We start from the raw sequence: 20,344 nt of genomic DNA, 5'->3' as shown, positions 1-20,344 counted from the left end.
AATAAAATAGGTAACATTTGACGTCTGTCAGTTTTATCTTCATAGTGAAGTAACCTGCTTAAAAACATCGATTAAAGTGAATGAATCGATACGGACTTGAAACATATGTGAATTTCAAAATCTTCAGGTGTTTTTTTTATTTTTTTATTGTCCTTGTAGGCAAACGAGCATACGGCTCACCTGATGGTGAGTGGTTACCGTCGCCCATGGACTTCAGCAATGCCAGGGGCAGAGCCAAGCCGCTGCCTACCGATAATTCCTGTCCCATTATTATTATTTCTGTCGTAAATTTATAAAACAATTTAAGACCAACACATAATTTAACAAAATATTGCATTTGTTAGGTTGAACTATCAGATTTGTTACTAGTATTGTCATCTTCATCACTGCCGTCAGTATTTTCAACAATATTGTCTATTCTCACATCTCGTTCAAAATCTTGTAAACTAAATTTTTCTTTGTTTTTTCTACGACATTTCTCCAGTCTTCTGTAGTGACTTCTGCACACGCAGGTTGTAGCAGAGGTATCATTTTAGCAATACTTCAGTACTGGTAGAAGGGTGGTTCAGTATTTTTCCGCGCTGTGTGACTCTTTATTTGTGCCCAAATAAGCTCGACGACGTGAAAATTAATTAATAATATCTCTGAGTGCTGACAGCATTGATAAAGATGACAATACTAATAACAGTTCTGATCGTTCAACCCAAAAAATGCAATATTTTTGTTAAATTATCTACTCGTCTCTTCTTTTTCTCTATAGATTTACGAAAGAAAAAATAATAATGGGACAGGGGTTCACCAGATGATTTGTATAATCCACATATGATTCAAGTTCGTATCGATTCATTCATTTTAATCGATGTTTTTAAGTAGGTCATCTCACTATGAAGATAACACTGACAGACGTCAAATTTTACATAAAATGACCTCACAGTAAAAAGATATATAGATACTTATAGCACTGAAGTAGGAAACCTATGGAAATGAAACGTCAACAAAAAATTCGTGCCACTGTGACGTCATCTGGCCACAAAACATGGCGGTTTTAGTGCTGCCCAGAAGATTTTAATGTTAGTAGGTTTTATCGATAAACGTTCTTGGCTCATTTTATTTTAAATATTGTTGAGTGAATGTATTTGTAGAATTTATACTTTAATAGGAAGTAAGTATATTGTTATGTGCAAAGATGATGTGATTTAGATATTATGTGAAATCTAAGACGAGTTCGTGCTTCAAATTTGCCAAGTAAACGATATGACGATTTTTAAAATTTGCTACACTGATTTTATAAAGTTGTCGTTTGCCGCAAAACATAAAGATATGGCGTAGTACAGTGCCATCTGCCCATTTCTAGCATGCTGAATGTTATCGTATTTTGAGTACGTGTTTTTCTTAGACTATTACAATCTATTTTAATTGTTTTGCTGACTCCGTAACACACTACCGCAGCGCACCTCAAGGAAAGTGCGCCGCACCATTTGAATCACTTTCACTTGAGAGTGATCAAATTTTAAACTTATCAAGGGACCGCCTGATTAAAAAAACACCTACAGAACATTTATTCGTTAATAAAATTACAAATGTCATTCCTTGTGACTTCCTCTCTAAAATCACTTAATTATTAAATATTTAACGAATTTACAATAGTGTTTTACTCACTGCGGAATAAAACTATTTTATTTAAATAGTTCCGACGACTTTCTTGAGATCCTATAAAATATGTTTTAATTATTATTTTTGTATATTTTAAGCATGATAAAATAAGAAATTTTATATAAGCAATCATATTAAATCGATATCAAAGTCAATAAATAATGTACAACCCAAAACAGACGGCCGAACTGACGTGACAATGACATTTGGCGCGCTAAACATGGCGGATTTTCGGCCTCATTAGACGGAGACGGAGACATTTACGTATATTCATGTTTCATTTTATGTACGCACTGAAATACTGTTATATTGTTTTCCTGCGAGTTAAAGTGCTGAGTAAGAACGAGATAGATATATGTTTATGTGTGTGCCTTCAAAATGGGTGCTATTTATATAAGCAATTGTACGTATAGAACAATATGTCGTGTCCCTACTATATAGGTCTATGACTTATAGGTAGTAGACAAAATGTATACCTACTCCATACCGGTCACTCACATTCGCAAGAATACGCAACACGCAAGTGTAGGACGACATTTGCAAACGATTATGCAAAGTTTTCGCTGCATTCGTGGTTTTCCAAGCTGTGTCGGTTTTGTAACAGACATCAAAGCGCGCGAACCGCGATCCTTCGCGTAGTCTCTCACACATTCGTGTGACCAGTTGCGCCCAGGATTGCGAAGGCAACGGACGTTTCGCTATTTTCATAGATCGTGACATCTACTGTGTAGCGTATCTTCATCAAAAGAAATCCCTTATAAACAGCATGGCTGTTAATGATGTCTGGGAAAGAATTCAAAACTCTTTTTCTCTTCAATGTTCTATTGACGAATTAAAAAGGAGGAGAAATTCGTGAGACATTCGTAAACAAGTGTAGGAGGAAGCGCAAACGGGTTCGCAAATTGAGTACCGAACACATTTGCACAGCCGCTAAGTTTGCGAATGAATGTTTGACGGCCCTTCACATGCGCGCAAACATTCGTACAATGTACGAATATTTGCGCTTATGTAAGTGGCCGGCATAAGAACAAATATTAAGTAGACCATAGTAAATAATATATTAATCTGTGATGTAGACTGTGGTCTGTTAAATATGTCTCAAATGAGTCAAATAGGTACCTATCTATTATGTGTATGATTGAACGTATGTGTCATAACTAATAAATAAAAATAAATAAAGCCTCAATAGTTCTTATTTATGACAGTGGTGAACGTAGATAATATACATTAAGCAATAGGTATTTGAGAGTGGTGAAACCAATGGTGAAACGACTTTTTTGGCGGGAGCGCGAAAGTGAAGTTGTGTGATTTGTTTTATTTTGTCTATTTAGTGTTTCTTCAGGTTTAAATGTGGAATAACGGTGGTTTATTAACTGCTTAAAATCTGTGAAAGTGCACAATTGTGGGAAAATGAAACAAAGCCACTGGACGTAGTTTCTTGGGATCATCCAAAAAGTCCACTGAAAAAGTTTCAGTAAATGACCACCATTTTACTGAGATTATATTTCGTCACATTACATCTCATTTGTGAATTTAATTCGTTTTAGATGTTTATGTTATGTCGCGATTAGTTTCGTTCGTTCGTTTTTTATTATTCATAAACTATATTATTTAATTAAAACGGCGAATTATAAAAATGTTATTATTTGACGCTGGCTAATGCACAAACCGGGCTGGAGCCAAAAAACAAAGATGAAAAGAGTGTTGTTTTTTTTAAGGGATTTTATGACCTGGTAACTGAGACCTTTAAGTCATGTCTTATTTTAATTTATATTTATATTTTTATGAAAAATGATATTATGGAGTGAAATGAATTGGAGATGATTGATTTGAGACATTAATCAACTGGGATGAAATTAAATGAAATGAAATGGAATCTATACTAATATTATAAAGAGGAAAGATTTGTTTGTTTGTTTGTTTCGAATAGGCTCCGAAACTACTGGACCGATTTGAAAAATTCTTTTTCCATTAGAAGCCGACATTGTCCCTGATGAACATAGGCTACTTTTTTTATTTTTTTTTTTTTTTTTTTGGTTTCATGTGTGTTTTAATGTTTCCGAAGCGAAGCGAGGGCGGGTCGCTAGTGAAATATAATCTCAGTAAAATGGTGGTCATTTACTAAGATTTTTTCAGTTGACTTTTTGGAGGATCCCGAGAAGTTACGTCCAAAATTCAATTCAAAATTCAAAATCATTTATTTCAACTTGGATGTCATCAAAAACACACTTGTTGAATGTCAAAATGTAAAAGAAAATGTTAACTCTACCACCGGTTCCAAAAAAAGCCACAGTCCTGAGAAGAACCGGCGAAACAAACTCAGCGGGCTTTTATTTTTTTTTTGGATTTTCTCAAATATTTTCTTTTTTTTTTTTAAACAAGAAAACATATTTACAGTATACGAAAAAACAAGTCAAAAAATACAATTCAAATAAATAATAATAATAATGAAAAATGAAAAGGCCAGGAGCGAACTCCTCATTCCCACGTAGTGCCATCTAGTAAAAAATCCTTAACTTTATAATATGCCTTGTTGCACAAACGTTCCTTGACAGTTTTCTTAAATCTATGAACAGGTAGTAGTTGAACGTTTTGTGGGATCTTGTTGAAAAGTTGTACACCCAGCCCCCTGAAAGAGTTGCTTATTTTCTTAATTCGAGCCGCCGGCAACGCAAGCCTATGTTTGTTCCTAGTGTTCACATTATGCAAATCGCAGACTCTGCGGAATTCTACAATGTTTTTACGCACGTACAATAAATTTTCAAAGCGGTCCAGCGGCTTTGTTTCATTTTCCCACATTTGTGCACTTTCACAGATATTAAACAGTTAATAAACCACCATTATTACACATTTAAACCTGAAGAAACACTAAATAGACAAAATAAAACAAATCACACAACTTCACTCCTCGCGTTCCCGCCAAAAAGTCAAAAAAAGAGTGTTGACTGACTGTTGAACTCATAGATTAAAGTGCAAGTAGAAATATTAATACATGGTGAATTGTTGTAATTCACAACACGATTTTAAATTCTTTTTTAGAAAAGTTATGGAAAAGTTTTAAATCGTAACTAGCCTCACAAGTAGCAAATAATTGTTATCGCTCATATTTTAATATGTGAATATTTTACTTTTCGAACAACGACGGCGCGACGGCGATTGTTATGTAGACTTAAGACTACGGACTACGGTAGTGTTCTGTGGATGGATACGCTTGTTGAATGTAAACAATGATACATACGAATACGTACCGTATCTACCTACTCAAAATCCACGAGTTCTCTGCTGAAATGAGTCATTAACGTGCGAAACACGTTCCGTATATTGTTTGTAATATCGGTTAGTGGTTGGGTGTCAATTAGTGATGCGCAGCGAGCCTCGTACATCAGAGCTTATCTCATCGTAGGCGTTGCTAGTGTAAGCATCGCGTTCAAACATTTTGTATGGACGTAACGTACGAACGTAAGTCATCATTTTCTATTATTTATAATGCAGACTTTTTTATGTGTGGTTTATAACAGAGATTGTAAAATAAGGCCAGTAATTTAAAAAAACTTCGTTTTACGTATTCATCAAAAAATCAAATATTAATACAATAAACTTTATTTTCAGCATAAAGACTGCCTAAGTATGACATACCCTAATCAACCTCGGCTACCCCAGTCCATGGGCTCTTCCAACACTATGTTTGTAACTGAAGTAAGATTTGATCCATCATACGCTAAAACGGTACCGGGAGTAATAAAAATAATCATTATAGTAAGTACCTAATCTATTTATATGTTGTATCACCTTTTTATCTATTTATCTGAACAGCAAAGATACATAAAAGGAAGGAATGATAAGAAAATTGTATCTGTCAAAACCATATAAATAAGTTCATATATATTTAGACACAGGAAATTTCTTTACAACATCAAAAAATAGTATCTCCAATATGCAGCAACTCAAAAAAGAATCAAGGTCAAATGTTTTAGGCCTTGGCATTTTACTTTACTTTAATTGAATTAGTTTATTAGCCTGGATGAGCAGAGAACATGGGCAAGACTGGAAAGTGTTTACAGGAACCAATATATGAAAACATAATTAAGTCCCTATTCTACCTTTCTCAACATAACACATGCATTCCCATTTGTAGGATTGATGATATATAATACAATGCATACTTTGTTCTTATGTCTGAATGTAGTTTGGTTTCTGGTAGTTTTCAAGTTGTTGTAAAAACAAAACTTGAGTAAAAATATAACCATCACACAAAATGATTCCTTGATAAAGGTAATAAAAAGTTACGAGGCTTATTTATTTATATATCTTAATAGATTTATTTATAAATAGCCTTTAACTTTTATATATATAGCTATAGATTTAGGATTTGTTGACAGATATTCAGTTTGATTGCCTTCATCTGCATTCAAGCTTCGTCTTTCTGGTCAAATGGACGTGGAGTCTACTTCAATGTTATAGCACAATTTGGTATCTGGTATTCAGTTGGCATCCTTTTCTGCTATCTATTTCACATAGTAGAAAAATATCACAATTGGAAATGGTTACGGATTGAAATGATAGCTGATGTTGCATTTGTGTTCCTTTACCTTACAACTTCAACAATTGTTGTGGCTTTTGGATCTGCTGCATACTCAGCTGCTGGGGTAAGTGAAAATAGTCTATTATAATTTTTGTGAATTAATATTTTATAATCTAACTGGTTGTTAATTCATGACTTTGTATATTGATTTAATTACATTACTTACATTAATGTACAAAAATATATTCCAGATTAGTTTTTTTGGTGGATGAAATCCTGCATCTGTTTTCTTTCTGTGTATGAAAAATTATTATTGTGATGATTAGTTGAGTAGTTAATATAGAATATGTTAATATGTAAGTCAATATATGATATAAGATGAAATGATAATAAAATATATTATACATATGATAGTTGACACATATGATAGATGATGGCGTAACAAAGAAACTTTGCATATTGTCCTGAGTTATTGCACTATGGCAGAAAATTTTATTAATCAGCCTGAGAGGACCTCTACTTGAAATTGTCTTTTCTGAGATAATAAGTCAAAACCTACAGCTTCATTTTTTATTGATTCAAGGCAGACAAAGACAGCTCCGCTATTGCTACCTGCTGAGGATAATTTTAAAACTTGCTTTGTAGAAGAATGTATGTAATAAACATGGTGTAACATTTTTATTGCAATTGTAGACAGATAGTCTTCTTTGTCTCCACCTTATCCCACTAGGTGGGGTCAGCACAGCGAATTTTTCTATTCATTATCTTCTATCAGCCATCATCTCAACACTCACTCCTCTCTCTCTCTCATATCATAATATCATCATTCACACACTCCATGTCTTCTTCGGTCAACCTCTTCCCTCTCTACCTTGCACTACCATTTCCATATGGCTCCAAGTCACATGCATCTCCTTTCCACGAAGGTAGACGTAGTGCCCGTTGGAAAGTAGTTGTTACTCCCAAAATCCATTATCTGTAGGCACAGCCCACCTGCTACCTGCAGAAAATAATAACAATACTTGGTATCATTACTTTTGTACGTTTTCGTAAACTGCAGCTCTACTTATTGATTTTAACTTTTCATCTACTACATATTTATTTCCCCTTTCTCAGATATTCATGAAAATTCTATTTTTTCATAATTACAAGTGAAGACTAAGCTCAATATTAACTGTTAATTTAAAAAAATCTAATTATATTAATTGCATATTTGTCATACATCATATTATTTATCATGAAGTTTAGCTTACAATTTAATTCTCTGGATATTTATTATGTCATACGAGTGGGCTTGGCTGACTAGCTCATCAGTCCTTGACCGATTTAGCCTATTACTCTTTAGTTCATCATAATTAAACAATAATCATAAATAAACATAATATTTATTGAGTGTGGTACAATTCCCAAAAGGGTGAGGCCAGTGTTGCCTATCCACACACTCCTTCAGAAATATGTAAAATTATGAGTGATTATTGTTACTCAGTCATTATGAGCCCGCCAGGGTGGGTACCATCCAGGTGCCCTATGTCTGCTGCGAAGTATTCAGCGTTCAGGTTCGAAGAGTTTTTTTTTTGCTTAGATATGTGGACGAGCTCACAGCCCACCTGATGTTAAGTGGTTACTGGAGCCCATAGACATCCACAACATAAATGCGCCACCCATCTTGAGATATAAGTTCTAAGGTCTCAAGTATAGTTAGAACGACTGCCCCACCCTTAAAATCGAAACGCATTACTGCTTCACGGCAGAAATAGGCAGGGTGGTGGTACCACCCGCACGGACTCACAAGAGGTCCTACTACCAGTCGAACCAGTAGAAAGTAGAGTAGGACAGCCGCTGTACAGAGTGTACAACATTGAGACTTCAACCCCAGCTTAATGGTAGAATACATCATTTAACATCAGGCGATACTTGAGAACATTCACCCGCCTATGCATAAAAAATAATAAATGGTACCAGATTCAGAGTTGACCTACTTACTTATTCATTTACAATAAAAGGGGCGTGTCGGGCGATAACTATGTCGCTCTATAATAATCATGTTTCCTTAATGCCTGTAGACACCATAATAGATCTAATTTTTGTAACTTTTTTTCCTCATGATTGAGATGCTGTTTAAAAAGCGGTAGGTCTTCGATTTGTTTTTTAGCACAATGAGCAGCGTTTTAGTCATTAGTAACCCTATTGTCCCCGATAAATAAGGGACATTTTTATTGTTGTATATATTGTATTTCGGAAGACGATCTTAGACGAACAGCTGGCCCAAACTGGATAGACGTAGCACAGGATAGAGACGCTTGGGCATCTTTGGAGGAGGCCTTTACCCGATCCGGGGTTCTTGCTAATTAAATTTTACTGATTCATTACAAAACTCTTTTACATCCTAAATACTAATACATACATTTATATTTATTATATATTTTTTTAAACTTTGTAAAGCAAGAAATAAATGGCTTATTATTATTATATTGTATTTAAAATTTCGTCAAGTATGTAAAAGCGTTTACGTTATAATTACCGACACTTTGAGAAAACCGTAGTCTTCGATATCGCTTAACATAAAATTAATGTAACCATTTTGAGAATAAATCGAAAATGTATCAATATTTTTTTCGATTCTTGGTTAAGGTTACCGTTTACCCGATTTCAATCGTGTTATTTTTAAGCTTTGCTTGATGTGTCTCACCGCTCGACATTAGACCGATCCTGAGATTATCTCCCATTTGACGCAAGTAAACTAATTTGTTATTATCACCAGAGCACGGTCACCTGATGGTCAATAATTACCGATGTCGTTTTCAAAAGTCATTTGAAAGTTAATAAAAGTAATCGTTTTCAGTTTTTCGGCTACCTGACTATGGTGCTTTTCGGGAGCGACGCCTTTATAAAGTTCAACGCGATAAAGGCAGGTGAACTGGCCCAGGGACGTAAGGTCGTGGCCAAAGAGGCTCACACGCACATCGCCACACCACCGGCCATGCCGTGAGACCCTGTACCGATCAATATCGATATAATTATTGTTTTAAGACTTAAATGTGCATACCATTAGTACCTAAAATATGTACCACTAAATATTCATCACAATTTTCATAGCTCAAACACTTTTACGGCTCAATCGCCAGTCAGGCGTCTGTCGCCGTGAAAAATTATAAATATTTATTGGAAACATTGGAAATTGTTGAAAAACAAAATGAAAAGGCGATATTAAATTGTGATATCTTGAAGATGATTTGTAAAATGAATTAAAGCCTTTCAGTATTTAAACTATTCGTTCGAAAAAAGTTCTAAAACAACGACGTTGTCGAAATTCCGAATTGTGACGTCATTCGTGGCCAAATGAAATTACTGTAGTGAAAAACACGTTGATTCGCGTCTATAGAAACAACACTGGAACGGTTCTCATCACCTTGGGAACGGGGAGCAGTTTGCTTAATAAGAGTTTTTTAACTTCTTAATCGCGTAAGAGTTAACTCAAATTTGTATGGAGTTGGAACAGCGGTAGCGGCAAACAAGCAAACGATCCAACTCCATACAAATTTTAGTTAACTTTTACGCTATCGAGAACGTTAAAACAATCGCACTAAGCACACTGTTTTACGTTCTCATCGTCAACTGACATCTATTAATTATTTTGTAATTAAAGCCGGAACCACTCACCGCGCTGTTAACTAAATAATCTAGGAACGTAACCACTGATTGTATTCCTACGGTACCAGCGGTAGTTGAATGTAACCTGTGACGTCACCCGCCCCCACTCACGTGTTAATGCAATTTTCATCATCCACAACACGAACATTATGTACCTACCTACCGACGCTTAACAACGTTCCGCTCACAAACTGAAGTCATATCTGATTGCGGTTTATTCAAATGATTGGAAGTCTATTACAATTTACAATTAAATACGGTTATTTGTAAAATTGCTACGGCAGGAGCGGCTTGCTTCTGACCTTGACAATGTTGATGTCCAAGAGCGAAAGTAAGCACCTGCCGCGAGCCGTTAGCGATGTAGGCAGGACGCCACCTGAAGCTTGACTGATACTCGCGGCGTATCTTTAGAAACTAAGTTATTAACACATTTAGGTCTCGTTAAAATTTTGTCAAGTTTATGATAAATGATTAAATAGATAATTTTACTTTGGTGCTATGACTTATTTATGTGGATGCCATTATGTTTTTAATTTTTTCATTCGTAATTTACATCTGAAACTACGTTGCCAAACATCAGAATGTGATTCGTTAATATAATGCTCACGAAAATTCAAATTTACTACATTTTATTTAGATTAAATGGCAATACCAAGTAGAAAGCGTGCGACAGTTGGCGCCAAGCCACCTCCACGCTCCTCCGCTCACTGAGAAGTGAGAACTATTGACACAGTTAAACTGTTACTGGGGAAGTAATTATTAAACATAGTGAAACCAGTGTTGTAATTGCTCTGAGGTAATACGCGTGCCAAAACTTACACGTCCCTATATTTTCACGAGTGCTCATGTATGATAATTTATCTGTAATATATTGACATTATTAGTTGTTTAGTTATTTATTTATTATCTGTTAGAAATTTGTGATTAACAAAACGGCCTTTACTTAAGACGATGTAATCAAAGATTAGTTTTAAACTTTAAGTTTTAAGTATTAGTTAGTGACGTAGAATTAGCTCGAGTGGCGGTGTTTGTGCCGGGAACCGCAATCCAGAAAGAACTCACCGTTACGTGGACTCGAATGGCACAGCACCGTCTGATTTGTCGCTTCTTTGTGATATAATTCTAAGTTTTATTATTCTGTATATAATGTTATAATATATATATTTGAACTTAACACGTGTCGTCTGAAATTGTTGATTATGTTTATTAGACTGCACAAAGCACGTTTTGCTGTCGTCTCGACAGCATCTCTCGCTTCGAGCAAAGGGACTTACTTGGCTTTGGTATTATTCTGTTACTAAAATAATTATGTATTTGTGTAATAATAATGAATTGTCACAAATAATTTGAAAATAATCAGTAATTTGTTACAAGAGCTGCGACCGACGTTCTGTAATAATTTAAAATAAAATCAGTTAGACGTACCCGCCCTTTCCTAATTCATATCGTCATTAAATATCTTGTAATTGTGTTAAAGCCGTGTAAATAACATTCCAAATTGTATAAAATTATATTCTTAATAAAGCACGTTGCCTATCAATTGTCTTTTTGTAACCTTTAAATCTAAAAGGAGACGTTCCGTCATCATGTCACGTCCAATGGTCGGGGCTGGGCTGTTGCTGTCTTCCAATCACAAGAAGTAGGTAATCTATTTCCTTTGGTAACCAGATAAATTGAATAGCTGATTAAAAATACCTGTCCTATATATCGTTTGTTCGATTTGCTCTTGAAATGACAATTAACATAGAACACATATTTTTTCATGAACATAATCTTATGAGATTTTCAAATAGGTACATGGGAAGTTGTTCGACTGGCTTGGGCGATGTCTAATAATATTTTAAATACGTAAGACACGTAGGAGACGACCTTGTCACCGTTTTTTAACGCAATGAGAACGAGCGAACCGCAGTCTGCACGGCGCCGATGGCCGGACAGACGGTCGTATGGATACTTGACAACTATCGACCAAGTTTTTTGGATGCTGTCAAATATAGATTTGTTTCCTTCTGCTAGTATCTCGTCACCAATTAGGCGCAGTAACTCAACTTCCGCCATTAAAATCTTTGACCAGCCCATACCTTGGGCTTCGAAGGCTATGTACTTAGTCGTCATTGTCGACAGGGAAATGACATTCTGGTCCCACATTAAGTCAGTACGCGACCGACTCTACTAGGTCCTTCCTAGTACTTACTACTAGGTCGACTCTACTACCCCGTGATCTGTAAGCGAAGTAAATTGTCCCTTCATAACAAAATGACACCACAAAAGTTGAATACGTTCTTTCATGATCCATGCAAGTGTAGAAAACCTTATCCTTATCTTATCGTGGCCGCCGCTAATTACTTATCCGACCGCGACGGAGCAACGCAAAGCCGAAACATGTCTTGTCGGATCCCACGGATTCACCCTCGGTGCTTTTAGAACCCTCAAGCACCGGCCACCGCCCTCGTCGAACTTGTCGATTACGACGAAGAGTTCGAGGAGCGAATTAACCCATAGACACAGCAAACTGAGTTTTCTCAGTGGGTCGCGATTCCGATCCGATGGTAGATTCTGCGTAGCACTGCTCTTGCTAGGGTTAGCGTTAGCAAATACTCTCAGGTTGAGCCCGTGAACTCACCTACCCGTCCGGGCGTAGCTGGAATAACCTCTTAGGCTACTAGCGAATAGGTAGAAAAAAACTTGATGGACGTGAATGAAATGAAACTTCTTTTTTGATTCGTAGTATTATGGTTTTCTTCATTTTTCATCCTTAAATCAGATTGCTCTTGTGATAGGGAATGCTGTGTATAAGAGACATTTTCAACATTTATATTATATATTATGTTTTGAATTATACATAGAAAAATAAATATATATGTAAATTTTTTTTATAAATACTTCATTTTGAAATATTGGACACCACTCGTTGCTAACGCTCGCGCTGGCCTGTAACATACTCTATGCGCATGTGTTCGAGTGCCACGCATTCACTCTCGCTCTGTCTCTTTCTATTCCATGGTAGCGTTAAACGTTTAAAACGCAACCTTATTGGAAGTCGCAGTAGAAGTTAGAAGTTTCACTTCAAAAAAAAAATTGATTTGTTGTAACATTATTAACATTACATTGTAACATTAGTTGCAACATTGTTATGAAATGAATAAAAACCTTTCGAAATGAATTAGTACTGTTTAAAGCCTTCGTCAAACAGAACCGTATTTAGCGCGCGTCACAACGCTAAACTGACGCCGCGCTATAACGCCGATATGTGTTGTACTACTATGGTAACATACCGTCAAATAGAGCCCCAACGCTATAAGTACGCAACGCTCTGTCACGGCGTTAGGACGCTTTGACGTCAGGCGTTGTAATTTTTTACAAATTTTGTTTTAGCGTCCGAGTGAATGTGTATTAAAATACTAGATAATGCCCGAAAAAATATATAAATAGTTAGAAAATACCCATGCTTATACAATGCCACATCTGAATCACTCGATTTCTTAATACTTTTAAATTTTCACACTGCTATCGAAAGGCACTATGATTTAGCGAATGCGTTGCGTCAAGGAGCGTGACTCATCTAGTCAATTTGAAGAGCGCGACGTTAAGTACGCGTTCTGTTTGACGAAGGCTTTAATCGCCTGTTTGTGTTGGAGAGAAGAGTTTGCTACAACATGCATCATTCGTATATACCGGTAAAATGGGGCGATTAGGGATTGAGAGGCGAATCGGGAAAAAACCGGGAAAATCTTTCGACGCTCAATATAAGTTTTATATTCGTTGCAAAATCTTCCATTTTTTGTAGTTTAATAGTAGAATGTTGAAAGTTCACAAAACAACTCTGAATATGCACGATAATAGCTGCTAACTTATAAAAAATCGCGTTTCAAATTAACTTTCTGTGGTGGTCATTATTTTAGTGCTAGAAACTTTGCTCTCTTTTATTTTTTTGATAATAATAGAAGACGACTATGATTTATAAACGTTATTTAGTATTTGAACCAGCATATATATTAAAGGTAAGTCTCAGTTGTTATTGGTTTTAATGTATTTGATTAAATAAAAATACATGTAAAAATCTGTTGTTTTTGGGGATATTGGGGACGTCTTAGGTATAAATAACAACGAAAAAGGGGTCAATTGGGATGAGAATACGTGAAATGGAAACGACCTAAGTATAAATAGGTACAGGTTTGTAGGGTTGTCTATGTAGTTATAACAATATTTTTTAAATTTGTTGGTAAAAATCTGGTTTATTCGAAGCGAAATTGGGAATAAGTCTTTAGTTGAAATAGATAAGCAATTTAATGTAAGTAAGTCGATTTTGCAGAGACATGTAACAAGATCAATGAAATCTCAAGGTGGACAAAAATGTCTAAGTAATACATAATAAAATATTTAATATTTGTTCAGAGTGGGGGTATTCATCTGATTAATCCATGGAATAACCGACACACCTAATCTCTTAACCTAGATAGAAATATCAGCCCCTAAGTACTTACCAAGAACGGAGAAATATAAACCGTTTCTAAGAAAGCCCACTATATATGTATATATATATATATATATATATATTTAGTTGTTAATGCACTGTCGATTGCACTTATAATTGAGGTGATGTCTGCCATGTACTTTTGTCAGTTTTTAAATTTTTTTTATTGATGATCACTTTGTTTGTGCAACTAAATAAATAAATAAATTAAAACTATATATAAAAATAAAAGTAGTGCCAACCCTAGCAAATTTCTCATTTCATCCCAATTAACCGCAATTTTCGGGTAAATAGGGATTACACCTATTTTTGCATTTTTTGCTTAAACTGGAATGCTAGTTGCATAATTTTAAATTAGACAACAAAGATGACCCAAGACTCAATCATTTTGATCCTGATATAGCATTATATACATCAACAACTACCTTAAAATTGCTCATAAAGTTGGAATTTGTCCCTAATCGCCCCATTTTACGGTACCTATTATGTAATTGAACCATGTTGATGATGGCGGCTAAACATATTATATTTTACTTTAAATATGAAAAAATTTGGGGTTACAATGGCTAGGTACTACATATAGTAAAATATCTATTTTGTTGAATAAAATAACTTTATTATTTTAAAACCATCAGTCACAAATATATCTTGATTAGTTTACACTTTTAAATGTTATTCTTAGTTCTAATATTAAAATACATAAAAACAATATTAAAAATGTTACAAACCATTATGTACTTAATGATATTTTTGGACCCATATTTTTAACAGCTTCTGTTATAATTCATTATCTAACAACTTGTAAAGTTTGTAATTAGTTTATTAAAACACACCCTAACGCCAAAACTAACCATACAGTCGTCTAGCGTTATTTTCCGAGATTTTTATGTTCGTCTTAAAATTAAATAGTCTCTGACGCTAAAAGGTAATTCTTTTGAAAATATTAAATACAAGATAACTCTTAAGCAACTGAAAAAAGAGAAACTTTTGCTTAGTTGGGCGAAGGAGGTGTCAGTGGAGAGTGAGGATTCCTTGGCACGTGAAGGTCGAAGGTTCAACGGTATAAGGCAATTGTACAGCTTGTATTAGGGCTGTACAAAACGGATCGCATGACTGCTTGGCTACAGAAATAGGTGGGTGGTGGTACCTACTGCTGACCAAACCACCTACGACAAGTTTCCCAATTCGACTCGATTTCTTCAAAACATTTATTTGGGAAACTTACAATACAACACATCCAAATGGTATATTAAAAATGCGTAAACAAAAACCTACTCAGTTCCCTCTGTTAATACAATACATGAAAATGAAAAGATATTCTCTTAGTTTTATAGTGATGTATATCATTAAATACGTACACAACTAAATAAACCTAGAAAAAAAACAAAACATTGTGTAATGTGTAAAAATAGTTCAGAACTTGAAAATTTTAAATTAAGCAAACAATCTAAAAGTTGTGATCTCTACAGATCTGGTACTAGGGTATGCACGTCCACCCCTGGCGACTTCTAATAATATGACACATGAATGTCGATGTGGTGAGCTTGTTGAGACAGTAACCTGTTAAAGTTTTCCAAACATAACTTCAACATAATTAAAATTTTGTTCTTTGTTCACATTAGTGATAGAATTTTAGAAAAAAAAACTGTTTTTCAGAAAAAAAGTTACTTACACGATTATTAAACACTGGTATATAGTATAGGAATATGCTGTAAAAACTTCTATATTGTGTATTACATATTATCAATTATAGGTTCAATTATATATTAATTCAAGTGCAAGACAGGGTCAAGCGGAGACAACTTTTGAGGGTTTGATGTACCAGCGGGATACCCTAAGATTACTAAAACAACAACAACAACAATTACTAGTATAGGTTTAGATATTACCTAGGACTTGTGATGACCACAAATAATCAAATAATTTAATAATTAGGTGAATAAAATGCTCCTTTAACATTAAGGCACTTTTTACTTAGATTTAAGCTTTAATTTTAAAACTCTCAAAATAGAGCACCAATATTGAATAAGCTCTAATAATGTTAACTTTAATAATAACACCTTATTGTTATAATTTAACCCCAACTTTAAGAATGTATAAGATAATCTCAAGTAATTAAATAACTTGGTTATTTATCTTAAGTTTTTTAAATAGATTAGTAATTATAAAGTAAAAAAAAAACACCCAAACACAACACTAGCAGAATGATAATTAATACACAGTGTGTGTATTGTAATCCTCATTTTGCATTGTGTATGTTTGGTAAAGTAAAGTCAGTCAGTTATTTGCAGTCTTTAAATTTTCATTGTGGTGGCAGACCCCTGTTCCATCCTTTGTATTTTTGGTAAGCATCAAATCCATAGGCACAGGTTGCCACCAATCCAAAGAACTGTAAAGGGGAATGTTTGAAATTAGCTCCATAAAACATAAGACATCTGCAATGTTTTTACAATCAAACATCAATTGATGTGAGAACACTACTCCATCTCATGCATTCTTCATATTAGATTGCAGATTTATTAGGTGGTATATTAGCATCATTTTTTTTGCTTTGGGAATTACATAGGTTTACACAGGTTGTTTTACAATGTTGAGATTTTACACAACCCATTCAAAACTTGCAGTTTCATCAATTAAAATTTGCACAAAACTTAGGGCTTGTATTTTTTCTGGCACTTATAGGACTGTTTTAGGACAAATATGGCACATAGGTACACTTCCACAACTTCACACTCCAAATTAGTTCACATAAATTAAAGGTTGTTGCAGATAATTGCTGTGCTAAGATGGAACAGGCCTCCCATATATTTCATTTCACTTTAATTGTCTATGGTATGTGGTATTCATATAATAAATTGTTTTTTTAAATAGGTACATTGATAACAATTTGTTTTACTTGGACTGACTTGTTAAGGTGATAGAGTTTACCTTAATAGTCTAGGCAAAATGAAGCACAGGGCTATCAGAATAAGTGTGAAGCTATGGGTACTCCCACAGCTTTTTCTACTGCTGGTTTACTATACCCGCTAAATGATTATTAAAATTCAAAGTAAAGAAGCAAAAATATGTAAATAAAAATCTCTATCTCAGATAATTACTCAAACATACTCACAACAACAGCATATCCAACACTTTCCCCAATGGTAGCAGCAAATATTGAACACACAACATAAGCTAAGGCCATAATACTACAGTAGAAGAACTCATATTTGAACCAAGGCCAGTGGTCATACTTCTCAACAAAATGACAAGTGTATGCGAGAAGAAGTAGAATAGTCAGAATGTTTCCAATCCAGTATACCATGTTGTAGAATATTGCCGATACCCATGACCAGCTCACTTTGATACAGATGAAGCCTATTATGTTGCAGCACTGAAAGCATTCAATCAGCTGACATTAACATATCAGATAATATTTGAATTATTTAATGATTATGGAAGTTAGTATGGGTTTAATTTTTTTTTTATTGCTAGATGGGTGGACTAGCTCACAGCCCACCTGGTGTTAAGTGGTTACTGGAGCCCAAGCTTGTGGACTTGAAGCGTATTTTGGTGCTCATAGACAAAGCGTTATAGCAGCAGTCCATTATTTTTTTATTGCTTAGTCGCCACCCACCTTGAGATATAAGTTCTAAGGTCTCAAGTATAGATACAATGGCTGCCCCATCCTTCAAACCAAAACGCATTACTGCTTCGGCAGAAATGATACCTACCCACACGGACTCACAAGAGGTCCTACCACCAGTACAAGATTCGAATTCGCCCATCTAGGACTAATGTGGTCTCATCTCAACTAGTATGAAATGGTTACCAGTACACATCACAATGTAAATGCCAAAAGTCAGTTCCAATTGTACTGCGTAGCAACGGTTCCCCCTTCAAACTACAATGCAACTTGCTTAACAGGAGAAGTATACAGGATATTTAAATTACCAGTACAGATTCACAATAAGCTCTCTCTCAATTATCTTTTTCAACATATATGAATGTAATTCAAAACAATTTATTTAGTAATAAAAAGTCTAAATCAGCAGTTGATATTAGTATCTTACCACTTGAACAATTTTCAGGATTCCTGGTATAGTTGTGACATAGCTCTTGTCACATCTAAGCACTTTCTTTGGAGGTGGGGGCTCTTGTGCCACAGTCTGATTGTTGTGGAAATTATCAAACATCTTCTCCTTAAAAGCATAGAATTTGAAAAATAATTTTCACATTACTGGGAACGCTGTTACATTAACTTGCCAACTCTTTTTTTATTTATTGCTCAGTTGGGTGGATGAGCTCACAGCTTGCAGGATGTTATTCTTTCAACTTTTTTCCCCTACCTGTTCGCTGGGAGCCTAGGTGCTCTTCCCTAGCAAGAGCAGTGCTTCAAAGAATCTACCACCGCATTAGAATCGCGACCCACTGAGAAGATCGGGCGAAAAAAGTGGGCTGTATATATATGGGCTCCTTCACCGTGGAAGTCATTCGTCAATATTTTTTAAGTAGGTACGTATTTCATTAGAAAAATTGATACCTTCTTGTGGGATTCGATCACTGGCACAATCATATAGCTCGATATGAGTGCACCAGGCCTCTTATCTTTTAAGCCTCGACGACTGCCAAGACACAATTAATAGAATTGCTGTACTGCAAAACACTAGATAAACATTGCTTTCGTCGATTCCTAAATATGTGCACTACTACAGGGTTTATTGTTACATTGAATCTATTGGAAATTAACCATTTTATTTAAATATGAATAAAATTAAGCGTGCATGCTTAAATTTCATTTCACTCCATAATATCATTACTTACTTTATTGCTTTGGACTAATTAGAAAAGTTGTGTAACGTGTAAGGTAATTTTGTAATAATAGCAACAATTTTTAAAGGTAAATAATTTAGATAAACAATAGAGATTTTTTTAGGGGATTTTATAACCTGGTAACTAAGACTATTAAGTCATGTCTTATGATCGAAGTGTCTTATTTTAATTTATAATAGTCTTAATTTTATGAAGAATGACAATATGGAGTGAAATGAAATGAAGATGATTAATTTGAGACATTAATCAACTTCAATTAAACGAAATGAAGTGAAGAATTAGACGAGATTATATCCAAAAAGGGATCCTCCAAAAATCGATTGAAAAAATATCAGTAAATTACTACAATTTTATCATATCATTTGTAAAGTTAATTCGTTTTTAATCATTTACATTATGTCGCGATTCATTTCCTTCGTTTTTTGTTATTCAAAAACTGTAAATAATTAAAACAACCAATAATAAAAATCTTATTACTTGACGCTGGCTAATGCACAAACCGTGCCGGAGCCAAAAAATAAATAAGAAGAAAGTCGTGTCTTTTTTTTTTAAAAGCTTTAATGACTAAGACCTTTAAGCCATGTCTTATTTTAATGAAATTTAATTTATATTCATATTTTTATGAAATAATAATATGGAGTGAAATGAAATGAAATTGATTAATTTGAGACATTAATCAACTGGGATGAAATTAAATGAAATGAGATGAGACGATATGGGATGAAATATAAGTAAAATGGTGGTCATTTACTGAGATTTTTCAGTGGACTTTTTGGAGGATCCCGAGAAGTTACGTCCAGCGGCTTTGTTTCATTTTCCCACATTTGTGCACTTTCACAGATATTAAATAGTTAATAAACCACCGTTATTACACATTTAAACCTGAAGAAACACTAATTAAACAAAATAAAACAAATCACACAACTTCACTTCTCGCGTTCCCGCCAAAAAGTCCAAGAAGGGCGTGGTTTTTTTTAAAGGAATTTTATGACCTGGTAACTGAGATCTTTAAGTCATGTCTTATTTTAATTTATATTCATATTTTTATGAAAAATGATATTATGGAGTGAAATGAAATGAAGATGATTTGAGACATTAATTAACTGGGATGAAATTAAATGAAATGAAATGAGACGATATGGGATGAAATATAATCTCAGTAAAATGGTGGTCATTTACTAAGATCTTTTAGTGGACTTTTTGGAGGATCCCGAGAAGTTACATCCAGCGGC

At 34.5% G+C, this 20,344-nt stretch overlaps 2 protein-coding genes across 3 annotated transcripts; one reads left to right on the top strand and one right to left on the bottom strand.

Moving 5' to 3' along the window:
- The first annotated feature begins 4,479 nt into the window (after nt 1–4,479).
- Nucleotides 4,480–11,366, top strand: LOC114249470 (uncharacterized). Its single transcript, XM_028183066.2, has 4 exons — nt 4,480–5,112; nt 5,263–5,409; nt 6,033–6,299; nt 9,018–11,366. The coding sequence occupies exons 2-4, from the start codon at nt 5,281–5,283 to the stop codon at nt 9,162–9,164; spliced, it is 543 nt and encodes a 180-aa protein (XP_028038867.1). The 5' UTR covers nt 4,480–5,112; nt 5,263–5,280; the 3' UTR covers nt 9,165–11,366.
- A 3,528-nt stretch (nt 11,367–14,894) lies between these two features.
- On the bottom strand, nt 14,895–20,068 carry LOC114249497 (CKLF-like MARVEL transmembrane domain-containing protein 5). 2 transcript variants are annotated; one of them, XM_089740427.1, is made up of 4 exons: nt 18,823–20,068; nt 18,353–18,481; nt 17,413–17,673; nt 14,895–16,689 (listed from the first exon to the last, which is right to left on the bottom strand). In XM_089740427.1, exons 1-4 carry the CDS (start codon nt 18,853–18,855, stop codon nt 16,603–16,605), a joined length of 510 nt encoding a protein of 169 aa, XP_089596553.1. In that variant the 5' UTR covers nt 18,856–20,068; the 3' UTR covers nt 14,895–16,602. The 2 variants fall into 2 exon arrangements, with proteins under 2 accessions (XP_089596553.1, XP_028038900.2); XM_028183099.2 differs by having other exon boundaries at nt 19,104–19,240.
- Nucleotides 20,069–20,344: the final 276 nt, after the last annotated feature.

The sequence above is a fragment of the Bombyx mandarina genome, chromosome 04 (assembly GCF_030267445.1).
Source record: "Bombyx mandarina strain Sakado chromosome 04, ASM3026744v2".
NCBI lineage: Eukaryota > Metazoa > Arthropoda > Insecta > Lepidoptera > Bombycidae > Bombyx > Bombyx mandarina.
The sequence above is the reverse complement of the archived record's forward strand: the minus strand, read 5'-3'. Positions and strand labels throughout refer to the sequence as shown.